The sequence below is a fragment of the Anolis carolinensis genome, chromosome 6 (assembly GCF_035594765.1).
Source record: "Anolis carolinensis isolate JA03-04 chromosome 6, rAnoCar3.1.pri, whole genome shotgun sequence".
NCBI classification, from domain to species: domain Eukaryota; kingdom Metazoa; phylum Chordata; class Lepidosauria; order Squamata; family Dactyloidae; genus Anolis; species Anolis carolinensis.
The window spans coordinates 89,567,503-89,592,377 of NC_085846.1; the positions used below are offsets into that span (position 1 = coordinate 89,567,503).

Genomic DNA, 24,875 nt, shown 5'->3' on the forward strand with positions numbered 1-24,875 from the left:
AGTGTAGATGGAAATGTCTCATCTTACCTTGAAGACTGATAGGTTGTGGTGGACACAAAAATTATGTAATTAAGCCCCATACAACTGTATGGTTGCTAAATCGACAGGCATCCCTGGACAGCTTTGGGGACCTGATGTTAGCACAAGTGACTGACTAATTAATTCTGAGCTTCACGGAACCGAAAGGGTTGACTCCTGACACTGTCACAATTCCACTTTTAAAGTTACAGTAAGAAATTTCCCTCTGCAACTATAATATAGCAATTGATAGACATTTGCCCCAACAACACATCTCAGTGACAGTTCTGCGTAATACACATGAGCAACACATAAGCAGTTAGTGGGGGAGAGGCCTGTACAATGAGGGCTTCTTGGGGATAAGTTAATTATTTATTGGGCTATACATACAAAACTACTGAGAGATAAAAACTCATACCTGATTCTGAGTTTTGGCCAAAGGAAGAGTTTGTGGACCGAAGAATGAATGATTGTATTTAAATTCAATTCCATTCTGTTTTAAAAATATATTAATAAACCATGTTATTGAAAACATATTTATTTACCTTGTTATATTCTACATGAAGTTTTTCCTGTTCATTTTCCAATTTATCCTTAATTTTCTTCTGTTCTGCCATATTTTCTTGGATCTGGATCATGCGCATGTTTCTCTCTTAAAATAAAAACCAGCAGATTTTGTGTTGACATTTCTGAGTGTGTGAAGCAACACATCAAATTCAATTAGGATAACAACATAACATAGGGCGTTTTTGTATATTTAGTTACACAGACATCGAAGGTTTCAGCTGCCAGTGAAATGAAGAAGAGACATAGTATTTCTGAAATACTCAGCCAGGAATACTAAGATCAAAGCCATATAAAGCATTCTAGTAAGTAGTTCCATTCCCACAGAGTAGAAAACAAAAAAAGACAATGGAAATCAACCTGGTCACACTATTAGAGCATTTTGAAGTGCTATTTTGACCTTGGAAACAAGGCTGTTTGGAAGGAAATAGTCAAATTAGAGGCTACGTAACTTGTAATAAAAAATTTGGAACTAATTCTTATAAACCTTGTGGCATCAAGTGAAAATATATTTACTCACCAATGATTTAGATTAGATTTAACTGTGCATGGGTTTTCATTTATTTTATACCTTGACTGGTCAACAGTATTACTGTACTGTGTCTTGTACTAATATTGCATAACTTATGGTTACATATTACTACATTATCAGCATGTTTACTATGTGTACTTTGTTTACTTGTTTTTGACATTTTTATAATGAAATTGGACAAAATATTTTATAAGTAAAATGAAAATACTAGTAATGAATTAATGTTTATACTGGCCATATATCAGAGAACTTAAGTGGCATTATCATCTTTATAACCAGGCTCTTTCCCATAGATTCAGGAGTTAAGGTTACTTGCAAATTAATAAAAATACATTATAGCTACAAACACAGAAAGGGTTGACATTAAAATTAATAACAATTTAATACCTAGCATTAAATAATAAAAAGCAGTTTAAAAACAATACATCAAAAGCAGCCTAGCACTTTGTGAAAAGCTCTTTCTTTAAAAAAATCACAAAAGCTTCCTGGAATAAAACAGTCTCCAATTTCCAACAGAAGGAGAAGCAACTATACTCTTTTATTTATTGACCACAAAACAATTACTTTCAAGCTTAAAGGAAAATCTATTAGGTCAAGGCTAGGCAACCACAGTAGCTCCAGGATATATCCATCCCATTTTCCACAACCCTTTTAGACCTGCCTCTGGAAGTCACTCTATCTGTTTTTAAAATCTGGAAGTGACTGGAAGGTTACTTCCAGTTTTTAAGAATGCTATTTCTGGCCTTCAAGGAATAATGGGGTAGTGATTAAATGGAACATGGCAACTCCTAGAGGACTCTGGAGAAGTAATTCTCAATTGTTTTGGCCCAAAAAATGATTTAAGATGAGAGAAGGGTCAAGGTATAAATCCCACAAATAGCATAATCCCCCAATCTAGCATTATATGATTGCTGAAAACTTTTTCAATAATATACCAGCAGCACAATAAAATTTTACAATTACAACATCGGCAGTAGCATGTGTATTTTTGTCTTTTTAATTTTTTATTGTAAACACAAGTAGAGTAATACCAATCTCGATAATGAAATTCAACTTACGTTTTCACTCAATATAATGTGTCTTATTTTTTTAGCATTACCAATTCAAATTCTACACTTATCAGCCACTTTTGTCCAGCAGGTTTTTTTTTCCTCCCCTCCCTCCCTCTTTGTGTGCATTTTCATCCTTACCAAGGTAGTAATTCACAAAATCAGCAGTCAGAGCTGGCTGTTTGTGTTTTCGTCTTCCATCAACACTGGAACTGGTATCTGAAGTATCCACTGGAAAGATGTCTGTACTAATTCCCATTAATTCTGCTTTGCGCATCAGTTTACGTATTGCGGAAGCACTGCTAGTAAGTGGTCGTGGCAGCTTTTCCCTTGGTACCCAAGCCTGAGGCCTGGTGGTACGTGCAATTTCTGACTTAGCACGATATTGTTGTAGTCTGGCATTAATTCGAGCCTAAAATTGTTTAATAACACATAAACATCAAATTAAGTACATATGAATATTATTTGCTCTACACAAATATTTAGTGAGAAGAAATAAAATTTAATGTTGCAAAGTCCTAGAAATAATGTTCTACTGTAAATCACAATGTTCTATGACTAGAAAAGGTTTACATGGTTGCTGTTCTTCAATTATTTTGGTTTTCCATAATACTAACTTCCTATAAAGAGCTCTACTGGATTAGAGACTAAAGCCCTATTTCACCTAGCACTTTTCTTCTACAGTAGTCAACATCATGTTTATGTAGGACATGATCATTTTCCCACTCAGGTTTCCCAGCAAAAGGATATTTAGAAAAGCACTCTTTCAATGGAGCATAATATACACATTCATTATGACTAGCTCCCACGGACAGATTTATCCTCCATAAACAGGTCTATTGCTTTTAAAGCTATTTAAGTTGGCAAATATCATTAGATCCTGTAGAAGCAAATTCCAGAAATTATAAACAGGCACTTGTTTTGTATGACTTGAGTCTTCCTCCATCTACACTACCATTATATATCAGATTGAACTGGATTATATGGCAATGTAAACTCATATAATCCAGTTCAGTGCAGTTCAATCTTTATTATATGTGTCTATACTGCAGTTCAAACTGCATTATATGGATGTGTAGATGGGGCCTCAGCTTCAATGGATGATCCCAGATTACAGCACTGCAAAAAAGGTAGACAAGCTTTTATCTATCAACACTCCCCATACCTTATACAATTTTATATAGCTCAGTCATTTCCCCTTTAACTGCTTTTGTTCTAAGCTGTAACAGTCCAAATATAATATTTTTTTCAATAAGAAAGATGCTCTAGCCTAGGTATGGCAAACTTTGGCCCTCCAGATGTTTTGGACATCAACTCCCACAATTCATAACAGGCTGTTAGGCATTGTGGGATTTGAAGTCCAAAACACCTGGAGGGTCGGAGTTTGCCCATGCCTGCTCTAGCCTCTTGATTATCTTGGTCCCAAGTAAAGATCTGTATGAGAGCACATTGTATAATTTCTTCTACTGTGAGGAATGATTGCATTATCTTGACCTCTGCTTTGTAACTAGTAATGGATCCATAAAAGGACTTATTCCTTTAGTCTAAGGCATTCTCAGAAGCCTTTGGGAGATGGTTTGACAAACAAATATTTGAAAACCCAATTAAACAAATATTGATCAAGTATCCCTGGGAAACAGAATACAGTAGAGTCTCACTTATCCAACATAAACGGGTCGGCAGAATGTTGGATAAGCGAATATGTTGGATAATAAGGAGGCATTAAGGAAAAGCCTATTAAACATCAAATTAGGTTATGATTTTACAATTGAAGCACCAAAACATCATGTTAGACAACAAATTTGGCAGAAAAAGTAGTTCAATACGCAGTAATGCTATGTAGTAATTACTGTATTTATGAATTTAGCACCAAAATATCACAATATATTGAAAACATTGACTACAAAATGTTGGATAAGCGAGTGTTGGATAAGTGAGACTCTACTGTATTAGTATAATTCTCCTAAAGTGGGAAGTCTTTCATAATTCCTTGCCTAAAACCGGCTTCGAGAGTGGATCTATTGATATGGAATAGAGTCAGGAAAATCGTGGAGCTGAGATCAGATGGATCTGCTTCCATGACCCTCTGGCTTCAGGATATATATTAGATTGCTTGCAAACAATTGAGGATAATTATTGAAAATTCTAATGGTTACAAGTCCAGCATTCCTTGGCTCCATTCACCCCTTATTCAGCAATGAATAGTACGATGTAATTTTGGTGTGAGTACACTACCTGAGCCTCTGGTGAGAGCTGCTTCTCTCGTTCCTGCAAAGACATTTTACAGTAAGACTGTAAAGCCAAATAGTTCTTGCGTTTCCATTTTCTATCCATCCTATCTGCATGTTGCTTACAGTAAGCAAAAAAAGGATCTGCAATATCCTGTTAAAAAATAAGAATGTAAAGGATTATAGAAGAGAAGTTAGACAAAGACAATTGTTCACATGATGATACTTTAAAATATATTCAATACATTCATATTGATTGAGTTTTAATTAGAGTAACTCTGAAGATATTTAACTTAGTTTAACTATAAACAGATTTTATAGTTCAACTATTTTATCAATAAAAAATCACAACTGATGAATATGAAACTATTTGTTTTAATCTAGCTTTTAAATCTTGTAAGAAATTGACGTGTCTTATGATTCACTTCATACAACAAAGATTAAGTTGGAATCCAGGCTTGGTCAGTTAGTGCTATTGACTTCATCATGTCTACTCCGAATATGACTAAATATAGATAGAGCTGATTTAATTGAAATTGTTTGGCTTCTCAAACAGCCCACTATTAGCATTATCTGTGTACATTAATATTACAAGATTAATCTCATTCAGTTGATCCATGTTTTTAGATTTATTTTTTGACTAAATTTCTAGACTTATACGTAAGTATATAGAGTAGTTAATTCTGTACCAATTTCCAAGACATAACTACAGAAAGTACAAAATTTCATATATGAATACAGTATAAAGTTGAGATGCATATCTCATCCAGCATATTGTATCTCTGTCAGATGCAAAAGACTCAAATATGCTTTGTGATGGTATACAATTTGGTATTTTTTCCAAATATTGCATTATGATAAACAGAAATTGTATAGCAGCAGTTTGACAAGTTATTCCCTGAAAAATGGTCATACAAAAAATAAATGAAAGATTGCTAGAGGATCTAAACAAGTTGTTTCTTGATGGAATAATAGAGACTGAAGGGAAGTGAAGCACTCTTCTCAGACATATATTCCTAGCACAGAGTGAGCATCAAAGGTGTGCTTCTTGCTAAAGATGCCTACATACAAGGAAAACTGAAATGGAGAGAAAGCTACAAAATGTTCTCCATATTTCGACATTGCAAGGCTTAACCAATTAATATATATTTTTAAAGCATCCAGGAAGTAGTGTGGTATAGTGATGTGAATTATAACTCTGGATCCCAAGATATGAATCACTGTTAAGCCATGAAAACACACTCGGTGACCTTGGGAAGGCAACTCAGAGGTGACTCCGAGGAAGGCAAAAGCAAATCCCATTCAAATAATTTTTGCCAAGACACCCCCCCCCCCCCCGGTTGATAGATTTGCTTTAGGGTCACCATAACAACTTGAAGGCACACAATAACAATGCATTTGATTGGATACCAAATCCAAAATAAAACCTCACCCAAACCCCTTCCTCCCTTGCAGCCAAATCAAAGGAGTGTACATGAAAACAAAAACGTAATTTTAAGAAATTCAAAACAAACTTAAATAAGTTACTCTGTGAAAAAATGTTGCAAAAATTCTGTTGTAATTTATCATGCCAGGTTGAGGACTTGGCAGCATATGACACTGGAGGATATTTTTACCAAATTAAAACAGTTGTTTATCTACCTCCTCTGCTGCAGCTTCTGACAACAGACCTTCCTTCTGAGCACACGTCACATGGAAATAAGCTCTACACATCCCAGCATCACAACTAATGCAAACGCCAGTTCTGGCAAAACGGGGATCTTCACAGAAACTGCATTCCTGAAGTAAATGAATGAGGGTTGAGTAAGCATTAAAATGCATACAAGTTTTGCCTTTATAACGTTCTTTAACATCTCATACACACTTTCACACAATAAAATGGTTTAGTATCCAAAAGAGAAAGCTGAAGGACAAAGGAGAAATGAGAATATGCCTGGGAACAGAAAATGAATTATTTGTGTCTATGTGTGTGTATACATCCTGTCACAAAGTCTGACTAGAACTGGTTGTTTTACGGTATTTATAAATGATATTTCTATCCTGATATCTAATCAAAATTTCAGGGAAAATTAAAGTAATGATCTATAGTTAAAAGCCAAGGGAGCTACATAAAAGGCCACATATACAGTGAAAACTACATATTCAAACTGGTAAGTGACAAGTTCCTTTCACCACACTTAATATACAGTTTAATAATTCTGGCATCAACATGGCCATAACCATAGTAGCAGAACTTTTCTTTTTATAGATCTCTAGAAAGCTTTGTATGCAATGTGATCTTGAGATTATACCTTTGAGACTGAAAGAAAGAAGTTGGTAGCATAAACTTTCATAGGTTAAGACTATAGGCAATCCTCACATTAAAAACATCTGATTTACAAACCTCTCCTAGTGACAAGTGGGGATAAGACAAAAGTGAGAAGAAATATACCACTAGGAAGGGAAATTCACTCTTGTTACAGTTATCATAGGAAAAAGGTGTCTCCACTGAAGCTTCATCACCAATCCTTGTTTCCACCACAATGCAAAATTTCAAAATCCAATTGTCACAGGGACAAAAAGTGAGCTGAAATTTTTCAACAGGGGCACAGACAGCAAAACAAGCATGTTAACCCTTCCCTATGCTATCCAAAACTAAAACTAAAAGAAATAAAAGTTGAAATTGCACTTACAAAATGTACCTACTCCAATCTTGAGAACAAAAGAGCTGATCTTATTCATAACCCGGGGACTGCCTGTACTTCATCAGATGCCGACTGTTTATGCTACCAATTTCTTCTCTCAGGCTCTTTCTACACTTTTATAAATCCAGTTTATAAAAGCACATTATCTGCTTTGAACTGGATTATATAAGTCTATACTACCATATAATCCAGTTCAAAGCAGATAATTTGGATTTTACATGGCAGTGTAGAAGGGGCCTCAGACTTTCTGAAGGTGCCTCAAGATCAATTTGCATACTAAAACTGTGCTGTCTGAATTCCAGAAAAATCTGGTTTTGATATTCTCAAATCAACACATTACTTTTGTTTGATAGCCACATCTTTCACTGTGAAAGATTTATTGGGTATGATAGAAACTAAATCCCAGTATAAAAAGGACAGTCAAATTGGTGTAGGTATGGGTAACGGGTGGTATAGTTGCACAATCTCATCAAATTAGGATTCTTAAGAGGGGATTGTCTATATAAGGGGTGAGGAATAAGCGACTTTTCAGAAATTGTTGGGCTGCACTCTCCAGCTTTGTTCACTACTGGCTTAATTAGCTAGGGCTGAAGGGACCCATGGATTTCTATTCATGATCTTTATTGACCATCATCACTGAACGTTTGTTGCAATTAATTGCAAAAGCAAGAAACAAAACAAAACGTACAAGCTCTTTCTTAAATATTGTTTTCGTGTTACCTTAGCACCATATTTGGAATAGTTCATTTCAGTAAGTGTTACTGGTCGCAGTTTGTCAATATCTCCAAACGCTACCCCTGGAACATACAGTGCACAAACAATGTGGACCCATCTGTAATAGAAGAGGGAAAGCTGTTCATGGAACATAGCAGACTGTCTATATATGAATCCAAAAGGAATTACCAAGAAGTAAGGAACAGTGAAAGCCAATGGGATATAGTGATTTCAGAATTGGGCTATGTGATCCAACCATACGTGACACTTCCTTCAATACAGTGGGTCCTTGATATTGACAGGAGCTTGGTTTCAGGACCCCTGTGGACAACCAAATCCATGGTCCTCAAGTCCCATTATATACCGTAGTGTATTAAATGGTGTCCGTTATATAAAATGGAATCATAGAATCATAGAATAGTAGAGTTGGAAGAGACCTCATGGGCCATCCAGTCCAACCCCCTGCCAAGAAGCAGGAAATCGCATTCAAAGCACCCCCGACAGATGGCCATCCAGCCTCTGCTTAAAAGCCTCCAAGGAAGGAGCCTCCACCACAGCCCGGGGGAGAGAGTTCCACTGTCGAACAGCCCTCACAGTGAGGAAGTTCTTCCTGATGTTCAGGTGGAATCTCCTTTCCTGTAGTTTGAAGCCATTGTTCCGTGTCCTAGTCTGCAGGGCAGCAGAAAACAAGTTTGCTCCCTCCTCCCTATGACTTCCCTTCACGTATTTGTACATGGCTATCATGTCTCCTCTCAGCCTTCTCTTCTGCAGGCTAAACATGCCAAGCTCTTTAAGCCGCTCCTCATAGGGCTTGTTCTCCAGACCCTTAATCATTTTAGTCGCCCTCCTCTGGACGCTTTCCAGCTTGTCAACATCTTCCTTCAACTGCGGTGCCCAAAATTGGACACAGTATTCCAGGTGTGGTCTGACCAAGGCAGAATAGAGGGGGAGCATGACTTCCAGAATGTTTAACTTGTTGTCCACGAGGACTCCAAGGTCTTTCTCGCACACACTGCTGTCAAGCCAGGCGTCCCCCATTCTGTATCTTTGATTTCCATTTTTTCTGCCGAAATGAAGTATCTTGCATTTGGGGAACATCAATTTTTTTTGTAATTTTAAAAATATTTAAGACATGGTTGATTGAATCAATGAATGCAGAATCCAAAAATATAGAGGTCCAACTGTAATGCAAATATTAAGACAATACAAATTTGAACCAACTAAATCAGTGTTTCCCGAACTATGGTCCTCCAGGTGTTTTGGATTTCAGTTCCCAAAATCCCTCATCATTAGCTAAGGCAGCTGAGGCTTCTGGAAGTTGAAATCCACCTGGAAGACTAGAGCTTGTGCATCACTTAACTAAATGGCAGAACAAGAAGGAAAAATAATTTCTAAAGTAGAAATAACTGTAAAACTCAATAATATTTTTATATCCCCTTGAAGAAAAGCAATGTAAATTCCCTAACTTTTAAGTCGATTTAATAACATGTTACAATTTGTTTTTAAGTAGCATGAAATATAGTTTAGGCCAATTATGCCCTTCCTGTGATTCAACCTCCTTTTCCTACATGAACATCTACACCCACTCTATCCATCTCAAGCTCTTCAGCTGTGCTGGACAACAATTCAGTCATTCCCAGGTAATATGACAAAAGAAGATTGGTGGGCATCTTTTTTTCATATGCAATTAATTCAGTGATCAAGTTCGCAGACAACACCAAATTGGGAGGGATAGCTAATATTACTGAAGACAGAAGCAGAATTCAAAACGATCTTAACAGATTAGAGAGATGGACCAAAACTAACAAAATGAAGTTCAACAGGGACAAATCCAAGATACTCCACTGAGGCATAAAAAAATGACATGCAAAGATACAGACTGCCTGGCTATATAGCAGGACGTGTGAAAAAGATCTTGGAGTACTAGTGGACAACAAGTTAAACATGAGCCAACAATGTGATGCACTAGTTAAAAAAGCCAATGGGATTTTGGCCTGCATAAAATAAAAGTATAGTGTCTAGATCCAGGGAAGTCATGCTAACCCTCTATTCTGCCTTACTCAGACCACACCTGGAATACTGTGTCCAATTCTGGGCACCACAACTGAAGGGAGATGTTGACAAGCTGGAACGTGTCAAGGATCTGGAGAACAAGCCCTATGAGGAGTGGCTTAAAGAGCTGGGTATGTTTAGCCTGCAGAAGAGAAGGCTGAGAGAAGACATGATAGCCATGTATTAATATGTGAGGGGAAGTTATAGGGAGGAGAAAACAAGCTTACTTTCTGATGCCTTGGAAACTAGGACACAGAACAATTGCTTCAAACTACAGGAAAGGAGATTCCACCTGAACATTATGAAGAACTTCCTCACTGTGAGGGCTGTTCGACAGTGGAACTCTCTCCCCCGGGCTGTGGTGGAGGCTCCTTCCTTGGAGGCTTTTAAGCAGAGGCTGGATGGCCATCTGTCGGGGGGGCTTTGAATGCGATTTCCTGCTTCTTGGCAGGGGGTTGGACTGGATGGCCCATGAGGTGAAGAACTTCCTCACTGTGAGAGCTGTTCGGCAGTGGAACTCTTTACCCCAGAGTGTGGTGGAGGCTCCTTCTTTGGAGGCTTTTAAGCAGAGGCTGGATGGCTATCTGTTGCGGGTACTTTGAATGTGATTTTCCTATTTCTTGGCCCATGAGGTCTTTTCCAACTCTATGATTCTACGTATTTGTAGAACTTTTTCCTCCTCATTTTAGACAATAATCTGCAATAAAGTATCCAATAATTCACCCAAATAAATTACACCCAAATACACATCTAAAGAATTAGCCCCTACTACCGTGTTTCCCCAAAAATAAGAGTATCTCATATTAATTTTTGCTCCCAAACACACAATAAGGCTTATTTTCAGAGGATATCTTATTTTGCTCCCTTCTCTGCCGAGGAAGGCGCCTGCGTCGCGAAGGAGGAGGGAAAGATGTGCTTCTCCTTTGCCTTCCTGGGTAGAGAAGAGAGCCGCCGCCACCACCGAAGAAGTCAAAGGAGAAAGAGGGAAAGGCACATGCCTTTCCCTTCATTGCGCCGCATGCGCCTTCCTTAGTGGCAGCAACTCTCTCCTCCTAAGTCTTACTTTTGGGTGATATCTTATATTTGGCAATTCCCCCAAACCTCTACTAGTTCTTATTTTCAGAAGATGTCTTATTTTCGGGAAAACACGGTAAGATGTTTCTTATGGTTTTAAATACTGAGAAAGCTTCCCCTTTTCTACAATACTACTAATGTATCACACTGGGAACAATTTTGAGAGAAATTGAAGGAAATAGTTGCCCATCTCTGCATTATCTTCTACATTTTCTTTTTAAAAGCCAAGGGTTTGGCTGGAGATTTTGATAGTAAGTTTTAACACATTCTCCCTTTTGCACCCTGTAGAGTTCAATATAAAGATACACATCTTCAACAAGCAGCTGCTTCTCAATTTAATTTGCACAGTTTTTTCATGCTCCACTGGTGTATTAAATGCTGCTGCACTCCGTAGGAGTTTATCTATGATAAACCCAACAGCTGGCTGCTTGCTTCATACTGACCTTCTCAAAATGTTTTAGTACATGTCACACAAGTACTGTAGTATTACAGATTTAAACTGCCATTTCAGTATGATTGGCACACAAGTGTCTCATTTCCTTAACCACCTATGTGTGAACTCCATCCTGAATCTTTATTAAAATACACAGAAGTCAGTCAAGTTCACAGCTGAGGCAGCTTCAGCTGCTTTTAATACCAGTGCCTAAATGTTTTCCTGCTCATTTATTTAGCTGCACATGTTTGAGAACCTTGTAATTAAGACAAATTGGGTAATCAAAGAAGAATAATCTTTCATGTTACTTCCCCATCCATTTTGCTCTGAGCAATGATGACAGATGCTGGTGATGGAGAAGGGAAAAAACTGAACTGAAACGAAGACAATAGTTTTATTCTGGTTAGGAACAGAGCATCCAGCAAAGTAGGAGATTTTATTATCGCCATACTAGTGTGTCCTGCTCACTTCAAAGGATCAGTCTGAACGCAGATCAGAGATGGCTGCTCTCAAATCCAATCTTTATTGAAGAACACATGACTTTGGAAAAGTCAGGAATGACTCAATGTTTACATACAACTATTTTTATAACTTTTGATGCTACGTAACACCACACGTAAATATCATCATCAAGTCCCACCCCCAATATCACATTACTACCATTTTCACACACTAGACCAATTATAATTGTTTATACTTTCGGCCCCAAGTTCCCAGGCATATTCTATCTTCTTCTGCCAGGTGCTCCTGGGATTGTTTATGTTATGACTCCCAGTTACAGGGCTAAATTACCAAAGCCCTGTAACTGGGTTCCATGACATGGTGCCCTCCTTTTCTTCGTCCTCCTCTTCGGTTCTTCTTTCATCACAAGTCTGAAACAAAACAATAATTCTATGTGTCCATTTTGTCCAAAGTACCCATATATTTTTTCAGTAAGCTACGATGGAATACAGGGTGTATTTTCCCTAAACTTTTTGGCAATGCCAACTGGAAAGTCACCTCGTTGATAACACCCTGTATTCTAAATGGTCCAATATATTTAGGGCCCAACTTTTTCGAAGGTAGCCCCAGTTTGATGTTTTGGGTACTTAGCCACACTAAATCTCCTTTCTCCAATTTATCACCTTCCACCCTCTTTCTGTCTGCGAATACTTTATACTTTTTATGTGCTTCTTTTAAGGATGCAGTCACTTGACTCCAGCATTCCATCATTTGCGCTTTCCATTTCCCTGCCTCTGTTCCCTCATTCTCTGTCCATCTTGGCAGCTGGGGCAGAGGCTGTATTTCATACCCGTAAACTACTTCAAAGGGGGTTTTATTTGTTGCTGAATGTATAGTCGAATTAAAAGCTAGTTCTGCAAAAGCCAACCACCGAGACCAGTCATTTTGTCTCATGTTAGAGTACATTCGAAGGAACTGCCCAAGTGTCTGCTGAGTACGTTCTACCGCCCCATTTGTCATGGGGTGAAAAGCAGAACTTAAACTCCTTTCTGCCCCTAGCATTTCCAGGAATTTTTCCCAAAATTTTGCTGTGAATTGTACTCCTCTGTCACTGACCACTCTACTGGGACATCCATGCAGTTTGTAAATGTGGTTTATGTACAATTCAGCTAGTTTCTCGGCTGATGGTAGTTTCGTCAGTGCTATAAAGTGGGCCTGTTTAGAAAACAGGTCCAATACTGTCCAAATATAACGATGTCCTTTGCTAACCGGTAGTTCCCCCACAAAGTCCATAGCTACACATTCCCAAGGTCTGGTAGGTTCTGCTACTGTTTGTAATAATCCCATTGGCTTCCCTCCTCTCGATTTATTTCTGGCACAATCATCACATTGAACAACATGATTTTTTATGTCCTTCCTCATCCCTGGCCACCAGCAATGTTTTGCTATTGCTTTTGTTGTTTTTGTAATTCCTGTGTGACCAGCGCTCTGGTTATTGTGAAAACGATGCAAAATCTTGATCCTTAATGTTGCTGGGATATACAGTTTCTTGTTCACAAACCAAAATCCCCCCTTCTGCTCCCCCTGTTCTGCATTGGATGCGATCCACTGGTCTCCTTCATAAGACTGTTTCAGCTCGTTTCCCCAATTATCTTTTCCGTCGAGTTCAACCATAGCAGTGTTCTCCTTTTGGGTTTGTGCTCTTGTTCTGACAGCTAAGCCCCATTGCTTATCAGAGAATATTGTTCCCTCTTTTGCTGTGGGTATTCCTTCGTGTTGAGGCATGCGTGAAAGAGCATCTGCCAAGACATTCTGCTTCCCTTGAAAAAACTTTAATTGGAAATCGAACCTGCTGAAGTATTGTGCCCATCTAATCTGTTTGGGGGACAATTTCCGAGGGGACTTTAAATACTGGAGGTTCTTATGGTCAGACCAAATTTCAAATGGGATTCCGCTTCCTTCGAGAAAGTGTCGCCAGCATTCTAAGGCTTTTAATATGGCTAGTGCCTCTTTTTCCCATATCGGCCAACATTTTTCAGTTTCGCTGAACTTCCGGGACAAATATCCACAGGGTTTTAAGTTCCCATTTTGATCCTTTTGCAATAGCACTGCCCCATACGCACAGTCTGAGGCATCGCAATGGATTATGAAAGGGCTCCTGATATCGGGGTGTTTTAGAATGGGTCCTTCTGTGAAGCATTCTTTTAGGGTTTCAAATGCCTTTTGGCATTCTGGCGTCCAACTTAGTTTGGCGCCAGGAGCTTTTACTTTTGCTGTCTCTCCTTTCCCTTTTGTTTTTAAAAGTTCAGTAAGGGGTGCGGTTATTTGCGCGAAGCCTTTTATGAAGGATCTATAAAAATTTGCAAACCCCAGAAACGATTGCAATTGCCTCCTTGTTTGAGGCACTCCCCATTCTTTTACATCTGATACTTTAGCTGGATCCATAGCTAACCCTTCTGGAGATATCCGATACCCCAGAAAGTCAATTTGAGTTTTATTAAATTCACATTTGGACAGTTTTGCGTACAGCTTTGCTTCTCTTAGTCTCTGCAAAACTTCCCGGACCAATTTCACGTGCTTTTCCTTATCTTCAGTCACAATCAAGATATCATCAAGAAATATGAATACCCCTCTGTACAACAATGGGTGCAGTATTTCATTTATAAGCTGCATAAAGCACCCGCCTCCATTTTTTAATCCGAAAGGTAAAATTTTATATTCAAAATGGCCGAATGTGCAGGAAAATGCAGTTTTCCAAGTATCCTCCGGTTTGATCCTTAATTTATGATATGCTTCAATTAAATCAAGTTTAGTAAATATGCTCCCTTTTTTCAATACGGTAATTAAATCCTTTACTAAGGGCATAGGGTATTTATTGTCCTTAGTAATTGCATTTAAATTTCGATAATCAATGCACAATCTTAGGGAGTTGTCTTTCTTTCTCCTGAATAACACTGGGGCCCCGAGAGGAGAATTGGATGGCTTAATGAAGCCCCGCGCCAGGTTTTTATCAATGTATTTCCTCAATTCCTCCTTCTCCTGCACAGACATGGGATACACTTTTGGTTTTGGTAAGTTTGCTCCGGGGGTTATTTCAATTTCTACTTCTATATTCCTTTTGGGAGGTAATTTACTTGCCTCTTTCTGATTGAACACATCCACAAAGTCTCTGTATTCAGGTGGCAATAGCAGTGGGTCTATTTCACCTTCTTCATCTCCCTCGTCCTCCTCTTCTGCAATCTTGCTTATCTCCCATTGCGTCTGCTGTTCTTTAAATGCTAGGCTCTTTCCTCTCCAATCTACTTCGGGATTTGCCTGTTCGAGCCATGGTATCCCTAATATTACGTGGTATGTGGCAATAGGGGCTATCACAAAGGATATTCTTCCTTCCCATTTGCCTATTTTACATGGGACCTCCCGTATTTCCTTTGTAGATACTTCCCCAGTAGCAACTGATCCGTCTAGCTGCGAAAACGCAATTGGGGAGTCAAGCGCCATCTGCTGGCATTTCAACGCTCCTGCTAACTCTGGAGTTATAATATTCCTGGAACAACCACAATCCACAAATGCCTTGCAGGTGGCCCGATTCTCTAGCCCCGAGAGGCAGATTGGCACTACTATCATGCGTTTGTCCCGACTCACCAATTTTTCTGAAGATTCTGGGGCTTGCACCTCCTCCTCCGCACGCCTCCCGGTTGCTGGCTTGGGCTTTGAGGGTTTTGGCGGCTCCCCCTTCCGTGCCCAGCATTCTGCTGCTCGATGGCCCGTCTTCCCACATACAAAGCATCCCGGTTTAGGTTTGTTGTCGTCTCCTCTGGAGGGAATCCCCGGCCTCCCTCCGGGTCTTTCCTGCTTCCTCGTTTCTCCTCGACCTCTTGCCACCGGTCTTTGCTGGCCGCCGCTGCTCCTGAAGCGCTTTACTTGGGCCAGGGTGGATTCAACGCGCCCCGCTAGTTGAATCCATCCCTGGAGCGTTTCGGGGTCATCTCTGTGCGCTGCCCAGCTGAAAATCTCGGGGCGTAGTCCCTCTTTAAATAATTCCACTTTGGTCACTTCAGACCACTCTGGTACCCTTTCCGCGAGGTGGAGGAATTCCTCTGCGTACTCGGGTACCGTTTTGTCCCTCTGCTTTATTCCTTTCAGCTGGTCTCGAGCCCTCAATTGCTCTAGCCGGTCTCTGAACCGGTTTTCCAGTGCGGCGAGGAAGCGGGGCACTGACCTCAGGCATGGGTCCTGTCTGGCATGTAGTTGCACATACCAGCTGGCCGCTCCTCTCTTTAGTGTGTTGCCGATGGCCCGAACCCTGCTTGCTTCGGAGGGGAATGTGTGTGCATTGTCTTCCATGTATCCCCTGATGCTAATTAGAAAAAAGTTCAGTTCGGCTGATTCCCCTCCGTATTCTAGCTTGAGATCTTCCCTTCTTGGCATCCATTCAGCGGCCCGTTGATGCTGTCTGGGAGGCATGGGGAAGGGTTGCATCGGGTTTCCTTGGATCACGCCGCGCCCCACTCCGGTGGTCATTCTGCGCGGCTCCAGAAATCCTGCCGCCGCTGTCGGCCCTTCCCCCCATCCGCATACTGGCCTCGCTGTAGCCCCCGCATCTCGCCTTTCCCCGTCGTACGGCACATCCTCCTCCTCTTCCTGGATCTCCTGCTCCTCTCCGCCTTCGTCTGCTAATCCACTGGACCCGATCCCTGGCCCCAGTGGTCTTTCCACCCCGACGCCCATCCGGGGGGTTGGGAGCTCTGTTGGAGATGGCGGCCTCAGAGTTCCCAGAGCTCGCTGGCGCTCCACTTCGCGTGCCATTCTGTCTCTGAACTCCAGCTCCTGCCAATATTCCTCGTCTCCCTCGTCCCTTGCCGCCGCGGGACTCTGCGTTGAAGCTCGCTGTCCCCTCTGGCTCCAATCGCCTCCTTTGCTTGGCTCTCTCTCGGCGCCATATCGGATGTGCTCTTTTTGGAGATTCTCTTCCAATATTGGCACTATTCTCCCCACGGTATCCGACAGCCTGGATAAATGAGTTTCCAGGATGGATAACCGCAGGGCCACGGTCTCCGGCATGCTTCCTCCAGATCCCCAACTGGTTTCTGCCGCCGCCGGAACACCTCTTCCCCCTCTGGGAATCCTCTGGGTCACGCCGTCCGGCTTGGGGTACCCCGTAGAGGAAGCTATGGCTTGCAATGTCTCTTCTGCCAACGGCAGAGCTCCCAGCGGAGGCCCCTTTGCTCCGTCATGGCTTTGATCTCCTTCCCTGCTCATTATCACTTCACTGCAAATTTGCAGGAGGGTGAGAACTGGATTCCTGACTTAATTGTCCTGCTCGCTTCAAAGGATCAGTCTGAACGCAGATCAGAGATGGCTGCTCTCAAATCCAATCTTTATTGAAGAACACATGACTTTGGAAAAGTCAGGAATGACTCAATGTTTACATACAACTATTTTTATAACTTTTGATGCTACGTAACACCACACGTAAATATCATCATCAAGTCCCACCCCCAATATCACATTACTACCATTTTCACACACTAGACCAATTATAATTGTTTATACTTTCGGCCCCAAGTTCCCAGGCATATTCTATCTTCTTCTGCCAGGTGCTCCTGGGATTGTTTATGTTATGACTCCCAGTTACAGGGCTAAATTACCAAAGCCCTGTAACTGGGTTCCATGACACTAGTGTTCATGAAATTAAGAAGTATATGGAAAACGTAAATGTGTTTCAAATTATCCATCTCGTTACGTATTCAATCTCTCAGAAGGAAAGATCAGAAGAAATCATCCCTCATTACAGAAAGAAATTTAACAGATTTAATTTAACATTCTGAGAATTTTAAGCAGAAAGGAAAGCTATAAAAATTTATTTGCAATATATAGACGTTCAAAGCATAATGATGTTTGTAGCACATGGATGTGGTAACCAGGTCGGTCTGACAACAGTATTGTGCTGGGACATACAAGCAAAAGCAGTGACCCCTACCCAAATGTAGCAGTCAGACTAACAAGAATGGCTCACAAATCCAGAAAGCCTGGAAAATAACTTCTGTCTGGTACATATAGGCAGTGTGCCATAAGAAAGATGAAAATAGCATGTTGGCAAAGTGCCATTCTGTAGGACAGCATTAGCCTCAATTAATTAATAAATTAATCAGAGAAGTAGTTGTGAGGTATTCAATTACTATTAATTTGATTTAAAACATATTTACAATTGATGAAATTTTACAAATTACTCCCTAAAAAAACAAATGAATTAACTTAATAATGATTTAAAAACAAGCGAACCAAAAACACTTGGCCAACCTGACATGTGGCTATCAGCCCAGTTGCAGTCCTTAGATCCATTTTCATTTATTATATTTTCACTAACAAATTATTTACATCTGAACCCTATGGAAGGCCTTAAGTATGTGAAAAATGCTACTTATATAGTCAAATTGATAGATATGGACCCATTCAGGTCCAGTATTAAAAGAAAGAAGCAAGAACAAAAATGTATTCCTCCCTACCAAGCACAAGGCTTTTGTTTGAGGTCCCAATCAACAGCTCCCTTCAAGCAGGGCATTTCAAGATCCTGGTTCTTTATCTCCCATAAGAGGGACTCATGATGGATCTACTCTGATCCACTGCCCCAGGATCGATCTGGCATGACATAAGCCAGGTCGAGCCTGGGATGTTTTACAAAGCCATCCCTGCTTCTCCCTGAAACTGCAAAGGCAAGAAGGAGTCATCAGTGTAAAGCAGCAATCCAGTTCACCACTGCCAGACAGTCACCCTAGCCATTCCCTCCCATTCTCCTTGGGCCAGCAGTCTCTGGGTGTAACATGAGTCCTGTGTTTCTTTCGACATCACCTAGGGAACCAAACAAACGGAGGAGGAATCACTTACTCCTCTCCCCGTCCAGTTGATACCAGACCGGTAGGATCCATCTCGAGGTCAGATAGCATCATGACAAGGAAAATGGAATGGGATGTTGGTAGCAAAACACCTACTTTTGAGAACTGGGTGTCTAAAGAAACATTGCTATATTTCTATATTAAAAAAGAAACATTGCTATATCAAACTATAACTCGGGGGTCAAGGGTTCAAATCCACGTTTGGCCAGGAAACTCACTGGGTGACCTCGGACAAGTCACCCTCTATCGTCGTCAATGGCAAATCTCTTCTGAATAAATCTTGTGATAGGGTCACCTTAGGTTGAAAAAGATCTGAAGGAACACAACAACATTCAGAATATTCTGGATAGAAAGAGTGAAATGAAGCCATGAAATGCCAATGAAACTGGCAATGGGACGCAAACTTAATAGGCAAACATTTTCAACTAAACAACTCGCTGTGTAAATTGACCAGGCAAAGATTCATTAGAGAATAATACAATGCAATAACTTGAACTTTTCAATCATGTTCAGGAAACAATATATTATATGTCTGCTTAATCTTTGCATTGAGCAGTTCCTGGGCCCTTAGGGTTTCAAAAAAAGTTGGTCTCTAATCTGGAGGTATGAGATTTTTGGTGTTCCTCCTATTTTCTAAGCAGCTCCTCAAAAGACATAGAGAAAATATGCCTAATTCTTCAGGACTAGTTTACGAATTAAAATTTCCTAAGGTACCTTACAGAGACATACTGATAACAGTTCTCTTAACCAACCTGCCAGCATCTGTCTCTTTGAAGATTCCATCTTGGTTTGGACAAAGTTCACAGCTGGGAGCAACACCACATTTGCAGGCATCACAGAACCACGGTTCAGTGGAGTTTTCTGAAGCAGAGCTCATAATAGAATCACTTTCACCATCTACACCATAACAACCTGGAAACAGAAGAATAAAAAACCAATTCAACTAAATGGAAAGTTATATCAAGGGACACATTTAGGAATTAGAGAAGGAAGGGGAAGCAAAAGACCAAGAGAGATTCTCATGACTTCATTTCCTTTCTTCTTAAAAACTATCTGACCCACATACTGAATAATGGAAAACTCTCAAAAATCTTCTATTTCATTTTTAGTAGAGCAGGCAAATAGCTAGAGAACTTGAACTGATAAGAATGAGACTCACAGTATAGTAAGATCCAAGGAAATTTGTAATACGTGGTCTCAGATACAAAACAGCTGGTTATTACCCCCATCATAACAACCTTGTCTATCATGATAAAGGCATTTATACAGATGGCTGCTGTATATATGTATTTACATTTAAATGTAGATTTATAATCAGTTTTCTGTTTAAAAAACAGATTTGGTGAAAAAGTAATAGCAAGAAACAGAAGTAATATTTATATTTGCATATGCAACGTTAACTTTTTTAAAATATCTGAAGGTGGTACAAGGACAATTTACATACTTGGGAGGGACATTATGACCTCTGGCCAAATTGATTTTCAAAATTTTGAAAGAAACCATGTGTTCCTGTAACTTAGTTTATCATAAGAAAAACTAACCTGAGTTAGTCTCTACTCCAAGACTATTCAAAGCTAAATTCAGATTTGGAAATAGTAGCTGAAACCACTTATTGAGTTTTTTTCCCCTGTGGCAAGAAGGATGTTCCTACTTCAAATGATGGCTGCAGTTCTTTAAAGAACAAGTTCTACCAAAAAATTAATTAAATTGTATTTTACAGTTTTGTGTAATTGCAATGATTCAGGAACATAGACCTTTTTACAGAAAGTCTTAGTTTGTTGATCAGTACACTTGACTGTATTTTGCTTAAGAATGGTTAGTGAATCAGAAGTACTGTTAATTTTCCTTTTTTTAAAAAAAGCCCTGAAGAACGGCCAAGAGACATTTTACAAGGAAGGGACCTAAAAGAAGATACAGAAGAAGCTGTGGTGAATAGTGACAAATATGTTGCAATATCTACAAGCATAAATACTCCTGCTACGCTATGCCAAAATTAAAGTAAATAAGAGAATAAAATGTATTTTAGAAAAATGGCACAATGTCTGTAATCCACAGCAATGATCCAAGGGCAATTTCCAGCATGTGAATTACTACATCTATATTGCATTCTATGATATGTACCAGACATTTTTCTTCAGGCACTATGCAATCAGTACATCAGGAGAACTGACACCACAGTTGGGGGTGCTCTGCTATTACAAACTAGTTAGCAGAACTTGGTACAAAAGCAGTTACCCAGAGTGACAGGAGCAAGTGTAAGGACCTTTTCATTTATTTTTAAAATTGGATTTATCTACAGAAGGGAATGTCTTATCCATAAAGGAACACTTTAAAATTAATTATGCTTCCTCAGATGCAATGAACAATATCTTATCAAAACACTGTTGCTACTCAAGTGTTAAGAGAAAGTGTGGAAGATATAGAACCAGCAAAATTTCTCCTTTGGAGGGCAACAGCCGGATTGAGATTTGTTAGTGTAAAAAGTATAAGTGTGTGTGTGCTCTATTAAAGTTTCATCTTCTTTCCACTATGAAAAAGGTTTTATACCTATAAGTGCCTGTCTGACTACTTTGGAGAAGGCCAACAATTCTGAGGTAAATATAATCAGACCAAGGTCTAACCACAAATGCAAAAGAAGTGATCTTTCAGTACTGGAATCTACCATTTTAATATTTTCACAATTTCTTAAGAGCCCTGATATAATGCCATTCTCATGAAACTCAGAATTTGATTCTCTAGTTACAATGCCATGAAAAATTGCAGAAAGGTATAAATTTAGATGTGAAAGTAATACGTTAAAGATTTATAATGTTCTCTCATGTGAAAACACAGAAGACTGGACCCAAAAATATATGAGCATCATTTATTCGTACAATATGGTGCTCTTAGCTTCTTTTCTTCTATAGTTCCCAGGATTTTATCTCTCTGTGTGTGCATCTAGGTCTGTCTGAGGAGTGTTTACTGACCAATTGCATCTTCAGCAGATACTTTCAATGAATGGCGGAGTTCATCTGTACATCCACCCAATGAAATTATAGTTCAGAATCAAGTTTTTAAAAAAAATTTCATGGGCTACACCATTACGTGGTTATTCCTGTATTTTAAGACAGCAGCTTCAAATATAACCATGATAAAATGGTAGTACTGGTAGAAAGTACAAGATGAACTGTTTTATTCAACATAAGCAAACGTTCTCTACACAAGGAGGCAAATGCACATAAGCATAATTCTTGAGAATTATTATTTCATAGTAAAAGTCAGCATGGCTAACAGCCATCCAGACCATGCTGGTAAACAAGATTATGGGGGCTCTGCAGCAAAATATGACATTTTCAATGTCTGCACGTAAGCTTTTGTTGTATAATATTGGCTCACAATTATAATATGCATCTATTGAAACTAGGCACAAATTAACTTTATTAAGAGAAAAATAAGACTCAATTGCTTTATTCTAAAGAATTACCTTCATGTACTGTTATCCCACAATTGTCACACTGGATTATTTCATCAGCATCTTCACTATTATCTCCAAGACAAACACAACAAATCATAATATGGTCCATTTTCTGAGCGCTCCAGGTATGAGATTTTTCAAGAATTAGAGAGTCCTACAATGAAAAAAGAAAGAAAGAAAGAAAGAAAAGGTACTAGTTATGATTGTTTCTCAGTCCTTTTACCTTTGCATTCCTATTCTCATAATATGCAGACAGAGTACACAGACAAAAGATAGACGTATTGTATCTCTTCGTTCGAAAACATTCTTCAGCCTTGGTGCCTCTTCTCACATCCTCTCTATGTTCTAATACATTCTCTTGCTTTTAATTTAGGATGAAGAATGTACAGTCAATCAGATACTTTGCACTATCACTCCTGAACTCGTTTCTTGGATATGGAGTCTAAAACATCTAGAAAGCTAAGAGCACCTCAACCATTTTAATGGCTATATGCTCTGTAGGAAATATACCTTAACCAGGATCTCAATTATGATGTAAAGCAAATGACCTTAATGACATTAAACATTATTCTTCTGAACTAGTCATAAATCTGTAACATTCACATTCATTATATATTTTCTCTATTTCTTTACCACCATTCAAGACTCATATAGTTCAGTGGTTAATTCTAGGTCCCTAGATCTTAGCCCAAATTACTTTAGTGATTTTTGTGTGTGTGTCAGGGGCAACTTGAGAAACTGCAAGTGGCTTCTGGTGCGAGAGAATTGGTCATCTGCAAGAATATTGCCCAGGGGATGCCCGGATGTTTGATGTTTTACCATCCTTGTGGGTGGCTTCTCTCATGTCCCACTTTAGTGATGCTATCATACCATTTAATTTCTTACAAAGCATAAATATAATTGAAGCATATCTTGATGAAGGTTATATTTTGAAAAGACATGCCTATTTCCTATAGCAGAAAACAATACCTTGGATTTCAAATACTATACCTTGGATCCCAACACTATAGCAGTAGCCAAAGGACCTTTTAGACTTGTTTTATTTGTCATATAGCAATCTACTTTTGAGAATGAACAAAATTTTAAATCCAGTCTGCGATACTACATGACTGCTAGGTGCTCCAACACAAAAAGTAATAAATGCTCTACAGAGTTAAGATTCTCTTTGTCTATCTCTAAGCCAGTCAACTTGACTGTAGTCTATGGGATGCACCGAGACTTCTATTCAATGAATTCATCCATTGATTTTGCTACTCTATGCTAAGAATGAGTCAGGAGATCCAACTTTATATAGAATTCAGCTCTATTGCAAAATCCATCCAGAGATTTCTGATTTAGGATGATTTTCCCTCCATCACTTCCAGAGCTTTGGCCTCCTAATTAATATCATTCAAATAAACCAGCTTTCCTAGATTTTAGCCACTGTACCATTTTTCTACTATTTGTTTAGCAATAGTTCCCTAGAGATTTTCCTCCTAGTCCATAGGCATGACCAAAATGTCACTGTCACCATAAATTGAAAACAGTTTTGAGATTGTCAAAGCTTAGAAAAAAATGTGTGATTCTCCCAGTTGCAAAAACACGAGGTAATAACAGTGCTAGGATTACACAAGTGATAATACCAAGTACATGTCTGCTGACTTCAATGGTACTAAATCTCAGGTAAGCGGTTATAGTATTGCAGACTTAGTCAACCTCTCACTGAATGCTACAATGTTGCCCATCAGAAAACCACAAGACAGGCAAGGAGTATTATATACCAGGAACATTATATACCTTTGGTATGGTTCCTACGAAGAAGCGTTTAACATGTTTCAACAGACTTTCTATTTGGAGCTAACAAGAGGCGCATATGAAATGAAATAATCAGGTTCCCTTGCATAAGGAATCAAAAACATTCTGAACCTTCCAGTGACTACCTAACAGCTTCTTCCATAAAATCACCCAGGGATAACTTTTTATTTTACCAGCCTCTACTTTTCTTATGATATACATTTTGATAGCTGATTAGGCAGGCTTACTTATGTTAGGGATTCTGTCGCAGCAGTGGCTTTTTACTTTTCCTGCTGTAAGCAGGCGCACATAGTGGCCAAATGAAATGCTAGAGCAGAGTCCCATTCTTTTCTAGTTCAACCTTTATTGCTCTATTTACTAGATACATTTATTTCAATCCGTATATTCTACATAGCACAAATTTTGGCTACACCCATTTAAAGAGGTGAGAAATATGGCTCTCTAGATTCTGTTGGAATTTACCATAAGTCTGCCACAACACCACCAGTGGTGAGAAATATTAGGAAGTGAAATCTGACTACATGTGGAAGGCCAACAATTTCCACTTAGTTATATACAGTTAACATGGGACTAGTCCTCGTTTTAACCCAATTTATTCCTGGCCTGAAACGTACAGGTTAGTGCCACAAATCAATGAAAGTTCTTAAGAAGTGGTGGCTAAGACCTATTCAACTGTGTGACAGCAATGATTTATAATACATCTGACTATTTCTGGCTTTTCTTACAAACACAAATACAGTCGATTTTCAGTTAACCAGAGCACAAGCAACCAAAGCTCTCACGGAATTGTTTTTATAATACAGTAAAACTGTTACATTAAGTTTGTGGTTTTTTTCTTCTTAATTTCATTTTAATATTAACACCAAGTTTATGGTATGGTACAATATGGATTATGGTATAAGTGAGGCATATTTTAATAGGAACTCTTAAGTAACCAGGAACATG

The 24,875-nt window shown here is 39.2% G+C and overlaps 1 protein-coding gene across 9 annotated transcripts in view; it reads right to left on the minus strand.

The window, feature by feature from the left end:
• phf14 (PHD finger protein 14) overlaps positions 1–24,875 on the minus strand; it is a 154,012-nt gene that overhangs the window by 112,396 nt on the left and 16,741 nt on the right. For all 9 annotated transcript variants that reach the window (XM_062957826.1, XM_008112580.3, XM_008112575.3 and 6 more), the window contains exons 4-10: positions 22,146–22,290; positions 19,435–19,594; positions 7,796–7,907; positions 6,033–6,170; positions 4,399–4,545; positions 2,305–2,575; positions 564–670 (exon numbers count right to left, since the gene is read on the minus strand). In XM_062957826.1, the coding sequence (XP_062813896.1) occupies positions 564–670; positions 2,305–2,575; positions 4,399–4,545; positions 6,033–6,170; positions 7,796–7,907; positions 19,435–19,594; positions 22,146–22,290 (1,080 nt within the window). The remainder of the gene's footprint in view (positions 1–563; positions 671–2,304; positions 2,576–4,398; positions 4,546–6,032; positions 6,171–7,795; positions 7,908–19,434; positions 19,595–22,145; positions 22,291–24,875) is intronic.